Source organism: Chanodichthys erythropterus, chromosome 12 (genome assembly GCF_024489055.1).
Source record: "Chanodichthys erythropterus isolate Z2021 chromosome 12, ASM2448905v1, whole genome shotgun sequence".
Classification (NCBI taxonomy): domain Eukaryota; kingdom Metazoa; phylum Chordata; class Actinopteri; order Cypriniformes; family Xenocyprididae; genus Chanodichthys; species Chanodichthys erythropterus.
This window is the reverse complement of record NC_090232.1, coordinates 13,382,999-13,391,986: the sequence shown is the minus strand read 5'-3', so window position 1 is coordinate 13,391,986 and position 8,988 is coordinate 13,382,999. Positions and strand designations below refer to the sequence as shown.

At 32.6% G+C, this 8,988-nt stretch overlaps 1 protein-coding gene across 4 annotated transcripts; it reads right to left on the bottom strand.

Annotated features, from left to right (window-relative positions):
* Positions 1–1,244: 1,244 nt before the first annotated feature.
* On the bottom strand, positions 1,245–8,648 carry hpf1 (histone PARylation factor 1). 4 transcript variants are annotated; one of them, XR_010896705.1, is made up of 10 exons: positions 8,586–8,648; positions 7,243–7,417; positions 6,619–6,805; positions 6,067–6,165; positions 5,659–5,809; positions 4,845–4,932; positions 4,494–4,666; positions 4,355–4,408; positions 3,653–3,881; positions 1,994–2,127 (listed from the first exon to the last, which is right to left on the bottom strand). XR_010896705.1 is itself a non-coding variant. In XM_067404329.1 (8 exons), the coding sequence occupies exons 1-8, from the start codon at positions 8,625–8,627 to the stop codon at positions 1,993–1,995; spliced, it is 1,050 nt and encodes a 349-aa protein (XP_067260430.1). In that variant the 5' UTR covers positions 8,628–8,648; the 3' UTR covers positions 1,245–1,992. The 4 variants fall into 4 exon arrangements, 1 of the variants encoding a protein (XP_067260430.1); XR_010896704.1 differs by lacking the exons at positions 3,653–3,881; positions 4,355–4,408 and adding an exon at positions 1,245–1,664 and having other exon boundaries at positions 1,855–2,127; XR_010896706.1 differs by lacking the exon at positions 4,355–4,408.
* Between the last annotated feature and the right edge of the window lie 340 nt (positions 8,649–8,988).

Genomic DNA, 8,988 nt, shown 5'->3' with positions numbered 1-8,988 from the left:
TATACGATGGTGTAAGAGAGGCGCAATATGAGCGATGTTCTCATCGCCGTGTTGAGTAGCCCCCTCCCGTACTCCCCCCGCTCTCTCTATCTCTCCCTCACTCCCCTCCTCCATAAGCCAAACCTCCACTTACACATGACGAGGCAAAACCAAAATGGATTTAATAGCTTAATAGCTGTATACAGTGGACCCAAAAAGTATTTGGACACTAAAGTCTTATCTAAAACGTATGAATTTGTCATAACTGCAATGGATAGCAAAATACAAAACCAAGTGGCATATGCAAATAAGTTATTATTCCATACCTCATCCGAGAGCTAACTCTTATTTTTTTTTTACCCATGTTATTTAATGGCAAGTTTCCATTGTGACAACTTACCCCAAACAGCATGGCATGTTATCACATAACATGGTGTTAAATGAACTTTATCAGCGGAAATGATCAATAGCTTTCTAGCCAAATACTTTTTCACAAGTAAAAAGTTACAATTAGCCCCAGTCTCTCCAATTTGTATTGTTTTATAAAAAAAAATAAATTATATATTATATATATATATATATATATATATATATATACACACACTTGCAAAATCCTGCAAACTGGTTAACTTGCCATAAAACAAATTAAGGGGAAGTATGAAAAATTATGATCTGTACATTTTATGGTTAAAATTTACATTATGTTCAAGACAAAACATTTTGTAAGTAAAAAATAAGTCATTTTGTAGGCTACATTATGAAAAAACAAATGAAATGTAAATATATAATTAATTTTTTTTTTTTTTTAATGAAACTGGTTTTCAGTGTATTTTTGCATCATATTTATGGCGATTTACTACTGTACATTTAACAGAAAGAGACAGAGAGCTAAATCTTTTTCTTTTAAAAATGGGGGGGGGGGGGGGTTATTTTAAAAAAGGGGAAGTTTGTCTTCATGTTTTATCTAAATAAAATGATCTGCTCAGCATTACAAAAAAAATCCTTCTCCACATTTTTCTTAACTAAGTATGCTGTTTTACTCTTAAATGGGTAGCAAATGTTGTAAAATATACACGCTAAGTGACCAAATATCTTTGAGGACACTGTAAACTCCACAGTATACTAACAATACAATTTTAGATTTGCAGTGCAAGCACAATTATAGCGATTGAATACATTACCGATTCAGTTTCATTTTCACACAGCACAGGAAATAAAAAAAGATAGAACATAAAAAATATACACTTTATTAAACATCTACTTTGGAACAGTACTGGACGACAATAACGGAATTATAACAATGGTGAACAGAGACAGTAATAACTTTACACTAAAAAAACTCATTTTCTCAGTACAGATTACTTAAAGTACCATTTTAACAATCAAAACCAAGAATCAGCTGCTTTATTCTATGCATTGTACATTCTGCTTTCACAAAAATAAACTTAAAATTCGGGACTCACTGCACAGATAAACTGGTAAACTGAAGGACCTTTTGATTTCAAGCAACTGGGTTATGCAAAATATGTTAATGGCAATTCAGAAAGTGTAATCGTAAATAATATATGTAACATACTGAACTCTCAGCTGCTGTAACTCATTTCTCTATGGTTGTGAATGAAAGAGAATCAGGTTTGCAAAGGCACAGTGTTACTCACAAAATGTTGATTCTCATGATGTAGAACCTGGAGAGGAAAACTCAATTTGATTTCACTTTTAATGTAAGGCTACTGAGTTACTTAAAACAAAAACATATGTGCCAATTCATGTTAATTAAGTTAAACCAATTAAATGTATGCAAAGCAAAATGCTTATATTTAATGATCCAATACATCTTTTATAAAAGTAAGAGTACTTCAGGTTTAAGAAACTAACCTTTCATGGGCTTTGTAGCATTTTCAATGAAGCAGCAGTACCTAACAGCGTAATTTAGTGCAGTGTAATCTGTCTCTGACCCCACCCCGACACCATTTACAGGAAGTCATTATGAATAGCTTATCCTCTCAATATACGTCAGACAGCAGCGAGCTGGTCAAGGTTGTCCTGGGAACGACTGGCGAGGTGCGCCTCCAGTATCTCTCCAAACAGACCTCTATTCAGCAGATTGTACGCCATTGGCAGCAGCTGACGTACCACTTTATTGAAATACTACCGAAACAAAAAAAAGAAAAGAAAAGGCAATTGGTCAGTTGTCCAGGAGAACTCATAAGAAACCTGTCAGAAATGGCTATTAATGTGTCTGCAAATTGCAAGGACACACCATCTGGAAGATGGCCTTGGATGGAAAACAGAAACCTATTAAATGTAAACAGCTATGCAGGCATTAAAAAAAATTCTCTGGACACAAACGCTGCATGTTCCTGCTAGGTTTAAAGGCTAGTTCACCCAAAAATGAAAATTTCGTTCATCTCCGGAAAACAAATTAAGATATTTTTGATGAAATCTGAGAGATTTCTGTCCCTCCATTGACAGTCCACGCAACTACCCCTTTGACGCTTCAAAAAGTTCATAAAGAGATTGTAAAACCAATCCATATGAAGAGACACGATTGCTCTATACGATGAACATATTTAATTTTTTTTTTATTCACATATAAACATTGATCAGCAAACATAAACAGAAGCTCAACTGTACTGGCTTGATGTGCGAGAACAAACCTTACTGGTTCTTGCAGAAGCTTAAACATGCTGCATAACACACAAGAACATGCTTGAGCTTCCATTTACCATAAATGATGTGTGCTTTGATGAATGTTTATATGTGAATAAAAGCCTAAATTAAATCTGTAAATGAAATTAAAAGTGATACTTTCTCTTTGGAAAATCTGGATTAAATCACTCAATTCATATGGATTATTTTGACGATCTCTTAATGAACTTTTTGAAGCGTCAAAGTGGTAGTTGCGTAGCTGTCAATGGAGGGACAGAAATCTCTAAGATTTCATTAAAAATATCTTCATTCGTGTTTTGAAAATGAACAAAATTCTTACAAGTTTGGATTTTTGGGTGAACTAAACTGTTAATGCACTGTACATACTGAAATTTAAATAAATACATTTATTAAAGGGGTCATGAACTGCATTTAAAAAAATTAAAAATTAAAAAAATCTATTGTCTTCTTTGAGGTCCATCTATAATGTTAGCAAGATTTAGAAATAATAGGCTATTTTCTATCCTGTTTTTCACACTCCCTTTCAAACACACCATTTTGAGAGTCAAGAAATTCAGTTAAAAATCAGAGTCTGATCCTGAATCAGAAGACAACAAATCTACACCTCAAATACCAAGAATACTCCAGTCTGTGACAACATGGTAATCAATCATCTTTATTTATTTTTATTCCCTATGAATTTGTAAGGTAGTTTTGTCTTTTTATTACATTACATTAGTGTACAGAAAGGTGTTTATCATTAAATAGTTGACATTTGCCAAATGTAAAACATTTATGTGCATTACATATGCTTTTCTTGGTTGTGGCAAATAAAGTTGATGTACTTGGAGTTACTACATTAAACAGGATAATTTAGGGTTTTTTTGTGTAAACAAATTATGAATGAATGTACCATTGTTTGTCACACTGTCATTCTTGTATTCATAGTTCATTTTCAGTAAAGTACACATCAAATGATCTGTAAAAGACAAAGCAATAGTGGCATATGGTAAAAAACACTTACGTATTCACATGAAAACTGCAAATCTGTGGGCGGGGCTAAAGAGGCAATGATGATGAATAGGGCTGGGACGATAAATGCATTCAGAAAAATCTCAGAATCGATCCAGAATCATTTCTCGATTCGCAATGTATTCATTTATTGTCCCAGCCCTAATGCCCTACTGATGATGTAGAAGTAGGCGTTGATCTTCTTCTGTAGAGGCGGCCTTTTGTCGCACTATTACATCATACTGAGACAAAATCCATAATGAGTCATTTTGGGACCTTGGTTTCAATAAAAGCTGTTTTTGGACTAACGAGGAAGTTTTGAGTTCTGAAACTTACAGGATATTTTTATAGCACAGTGGCCTCAAATATATGTAAAAAGATCAAGTAAAATTTTATTTCTCAATTCATGACCCCTTTAATGTAAACAGTCAGTTATATCTTCAGTGAATGTACAGGGAACATTATATCTTGCAATGTAAATCCAGTCTTAAAGAACTGCTGAAGTATAATATCCACTTAAAAAAATAAAGGGAAATGCTGACATACTTAAAATAAAAAAAATAAAAAAAATCTTCTATTGCTTGTGATTTGTTTCTTTGAGCTTTATATATCATTACTATTTTATTTTATTACTTAAAGCAATTTTATTTAACTTAAATACTTTTTCTACATGTTTTTGTTTTATTTTTGATTATTCATTTGCATTAATATTTACCATTTTGAATAGATAAACCTGTGGTAGAACTAATGCAATGTAATGCAAAGACAACTGGAAAAAACACAGAAAATACTTCAATATAAATGAGTGTTGAACTTTTGACTGAATATTGGTTGCATGTGTGCGTTTATCTTACATGTGAGCCATAACAGAACAGGTCTATCCCAAGCTCATAGCCCATGCCGTAGTCACATTCATCATTGGCAAACTGAACAAAGGTGATCATTTCCTGAATGGGCGCGAAAGCTTTCATCCTCTCCTCATCATCTTTGGCCTCTGCAATCGCTTTGCAAATTTTCTTCAGACTTGCTACAGGTAAACAAATAAAAAAAGTAGGGAAACTGAAAACTGAAGTCTTCTTATTGTTTTGTCTCCCATTACAAATTTTAATATTGATGTTGCAGTGCAACTGCAGCATTATTTCAACTCTTGCCATTGTTAGTCAACACTAAAATGCAACATCATTAAATGAGATTTTCAGGTTTACCATCGGTTTCTGGCAATTCTCTATATCCAACATCATTTTTATCCACTGGAACCACAATTCCTGCTCCATGAAATGTCTTTGTGACCACCTGCAGAAAAATAAAAGGATTGGAAATTTATGTTATTAACTTTAATACACCCAAAAATGAAAATTCAGCCATAAATTACTCACCCTCATGTCGTTCCAAACGAGACTTGCTCATATTTGAAACACAAATTAAGAAATTTTTTGTTTCTGTCCCTTCACTGAAAGTCTATTTACTCAAAACTTGGACTCTTCAAAACATTCATAAAAAGATGGTAAATTAAATCCATATGAATCGAGTAGTTTAATCCAAATCTTCTGAAAAGTGACAATTGCTTTATATGATGAAGAGATTTAATTTAAGCTTTTATTCATATATAAACACTGATCAGTGAACGTACATAGAGCACTCAAATTTTGTAAATGAAAGCTCAAGCTTGATTGCTTGATGTGTCTCTTCAGAAGACTTGAATTAAACCGCTCGATTCATATAGATTTCTTTTACAATCTCTTTATGAACATTTTGAACCATCAGATTTGTGGGTGAATAGACTTTCAATGAAGGGGCAAAAATCTCTCAGATTCAATTAAAATATCTTAATTTGGCTTTTGAAGATCTTGTGGGTTTCAAACAACATGAGAGTGAGTAATTGATGACAACATTTTCATTTTTGGCCGAAGTCTCCCTTTAAATTCCAAAACATGCCTGTTACCTCCACACAAGTTTTATAAAGAATAAGATGTGTTTCTGTCATTTTAAAATCATTTTAATTCACATTATAAAACATACCTTTCTCTCTCTTTGTTTCATTGCTTTAGTTTTCTGCTCTAGAGGCAAATCCAACCTCTCTGCCTCTCGCTTCAAATCTTTTTCTAACCTGTCCAAAGCAGCTTCGTTCTTCTGTTGTCCCCTCTCCTTTCTTTTCTTCTGCAAAAACAGCCTAGGTTGGTGTGCCAAGAGAGAGATTGTGCAAAGAGAAATATGAAAAAAAATTATGCTATCCCCCATTTAAAATAAATAATTATTTTCCCATTTTAATTTTATTCTAATCAATTTATTTGTCAGTCCAAAGACCATTTAAAATAATCTTAAGGCAAAGTTATTAAAAATTAATGAAAAAAAAGAAAGAAAACTTGAAACTTAAACCTAAAATGGTGAAAGCATCTATTTTCAACTTTATTTACTGAAGACACTTACAGAACTGCTCCAAAGATGTTGTCCCCCATCTGTGTGATGGTACAGCCCTTCTTGGCTTCATTCTCCCCAATGAACACAGGTAAAGCATCAGGCAAATCTCTGAACAAGGAGACAAGTACAGTTACAGAACCACACAAACACCTCATTGTGCCTTTAATGTTTCATTTTGATCGTTTTTTTTTTTTTTTTCATTTTAAATGAAAAGAAATGTTCATGTTTTTTAATTATTTATTTCATTATTAGATTTTCACAAAATTATGAGCCCCCGGAAGTTTCTTTCCAAACCCCATTTTGGGAAACCTTGATATAATGTAATGTTTAATTCAAAAATTGAATATTTTTTCTTTCTCTTTGTATTTATCAATATGATACAAGATTATACTATTCAAAACAAATGTTCTAAACAAGTTAAGTCAAAAATAATCTAAAAGTATCCAAAAAGTAGTCTGATTATATTACCTGAAATGTGCAACGTAATCGATTATGTTACTAACTACAATTTTTATCACAAAACTTGTATTCAGTAATGGACTATAGGACGTAAATAGTCACCTAAAGTAGCCCATGTGGTGCTTGGTGTCTAAGTTGCCCAGTATGATTGTCTGGAACTCTGGGGGATCATAGAAATGACGCCAATGAAGGTGAAAGTTGGGTTGAGAGGACGACGAGCTCTTGTGTTTTTTGGACAGGATATCAAACGGGCCAACAAGCCGAAGCCCAAGTGTTTCCTTTAGGGCATCTGTAAAGCACACAAAAACACATGCAACGATTAAACAGTGCAACAAAACATGTAAAACACATAACTGTAATTAATATTCATTTTAATATATTTAAAATAAATTTGAAGATGCTTATACTCTTAAGAATAAAGGTTCTTTAGCATTGATGGTTCCATGCAGAACCTTTAAATTCCATAGAACTTGCTACTGTAAAAAAGGTTCTTTATAATGTAAAAAGATTCTTTAGAGTTTTAAAATATTCTTCACACCAAGAAAAAAATGGTTCTTTTAAAGAACTGTTCATTGAAAGGTTCTTTGGGAAAGCAAAAATGTTTCCTGTATTGCATTGCTACAAAAAACCCTTTTGGAATCTTTATTTTTTAAGAGTGTATGATAATAGTGCAAAAACATGCATAGTGCTGGTACGGATATAGAACCATCAATATAACACAGATACCTTGTGGACAGTCAGCACGAAGACTCTTGCAAAATTCCCAAAACTGGAAAAAATCATCAGGCATGCGTAGCTTGTATAATCTTTCCACTTCTTCTTTCATTTCTCCTGCAACAACAGTCTTCTCATCCCTTTGCCCTTCTTTTGCTTTTTTCACCTCCCCGTTTGGTGTTTCTGTCTGGAACAGGCAACATTTGAATATGTTACATTGGAAGAAATAATAATTTCAGCAATAAAATAATAATAAAAAAAAACCTTTCTAACATTTGAGCACGTCTAGCTGGTTTCAGACTACGGAAGAGGATTAGGGCCACGCAATAATAAAAAAATAAAGTCTCGAGATTAAAGTTGTTAAATTTCGAGAAAAAAGTCGAAATAAAATGTTGAGAATAAACTTGTTAAATTACGAGAAAAAACTCGTTAAATTTCGAGAAAAAGGTCGAGATAAAATGTTGAGAATAAACTTGTTAAATTACAAGAAAAAAGTCGTTAAATTACGAGAACAAATTCGTTAAATTATGAGAAAAATGTTGTTAAATTTCAAGAAAAAAAGTTGAGATAAAATGTTGAGAATAAAGTCATTAAATTACGAGAATAAAGTCATTAAATTACGACAAAAAATTTGTTAAATTACGAGAACAAATTTGTTCATTTAATGACTTTATTCTCAACATTTTATCGACTTTTTTCTCATAATTTAACGAATTTTTTATTATTTTATGCATTCAAATAATGCATCTCCTCTTCATAATAATCATCAATGCTGGATAAAATTGCTCTGTTATAATTTATGAAAGGCAAATTAACTCTTTAAAGCAATAGGAAACCACTAGGTGGATTTGTTTTTCACCCACAACACTGAAACTGAATAATTGTAATAATGAAGAAACACTCAGTACAGTACAGAATAGTTGAGCTAAGGAAATGGATGTGCAAGGTGCAGATTCATATTTATGGTGGTCATTACAATTAAAGAAAAACCTATAAACTGTCACAAACTAGTGTAAGTTGTTGCATACATAAATTGTTTGGCAACTAATAAGATGTCCTGATACTATTGCTAACACAATATTTTGGATCATTGTAACAGACTGCAGCTAAAGAACACTGAAGACACAAAACTGATTACTTACATAATACTTACATAATATTCATTAGCACTGACTATACTATACAGATTGAACGTACAAAAAAATAACTGAGGTGTAAGTGGATGCTCAAGGTATAGGAGTCACAATCTTTCACAAACGAGCAGCCCATAACCTCTCAAAAAACACTCATCGTTAAAGGATACCGGAACACTATACTCTAACTACTTGTAAAATGATAAAGATTACACAAAGTACCTGCGGCGAAGACCTGGGTTTTCTTTTCCCGCGCCCCGCCATGCCTGCTGTTTTTTTTCCTGCAGTCTCTCTCCACATAAAGCGCCAGTAGTTCTGAAGTTCTGAACATCCGGTGGAGATTTCAAAATAAAAGTAGTGACTCTTGATTTGTTGTTATCAGTACATGTATGCTTTTTTGTTATTTTTTCCTTTTTTCTATTTCCCTAATGAATAAGAAAAACTACTGAACATGCACAAACGAAAATGTATGTTTTTGTTTAGAATTTTTCAGACAAGCGATTGTATTTTCATACAATACGAGCAGTGTATTATTTGATTCATTTGCAACAAAACGCTAATATGCTTGTTTATTTGAATAGCACTTATATATAAAAATAAATAGATAAAATATATGACTAATGAC

Excerpts from the sequence above, each read along its gene's own strand:
- hpf1 (XM_067404329.1), bottom strand. The coding sequence starts at position 8,627 with ATGGCGGGGCGCGGGAAAAGAAAACCCAGGTCTTCGCCGCAG. Across the intron at positions 5,810-6,066 it reads AACATCTTTGGAGCAGTTCT|GCTGTTTTTGCAGAAGAAAA; the intron begins GTAAGTGTCTTC and ends ACACCAACCTAG. Across the intron at positions 4,667-4,844 it reads AGAATTGCCAGAAACCGATG|CAAGTCTGAAGAAAATTTGC; the intron begins GTAAACCTGAAA and ends GTTTACCTGTAG.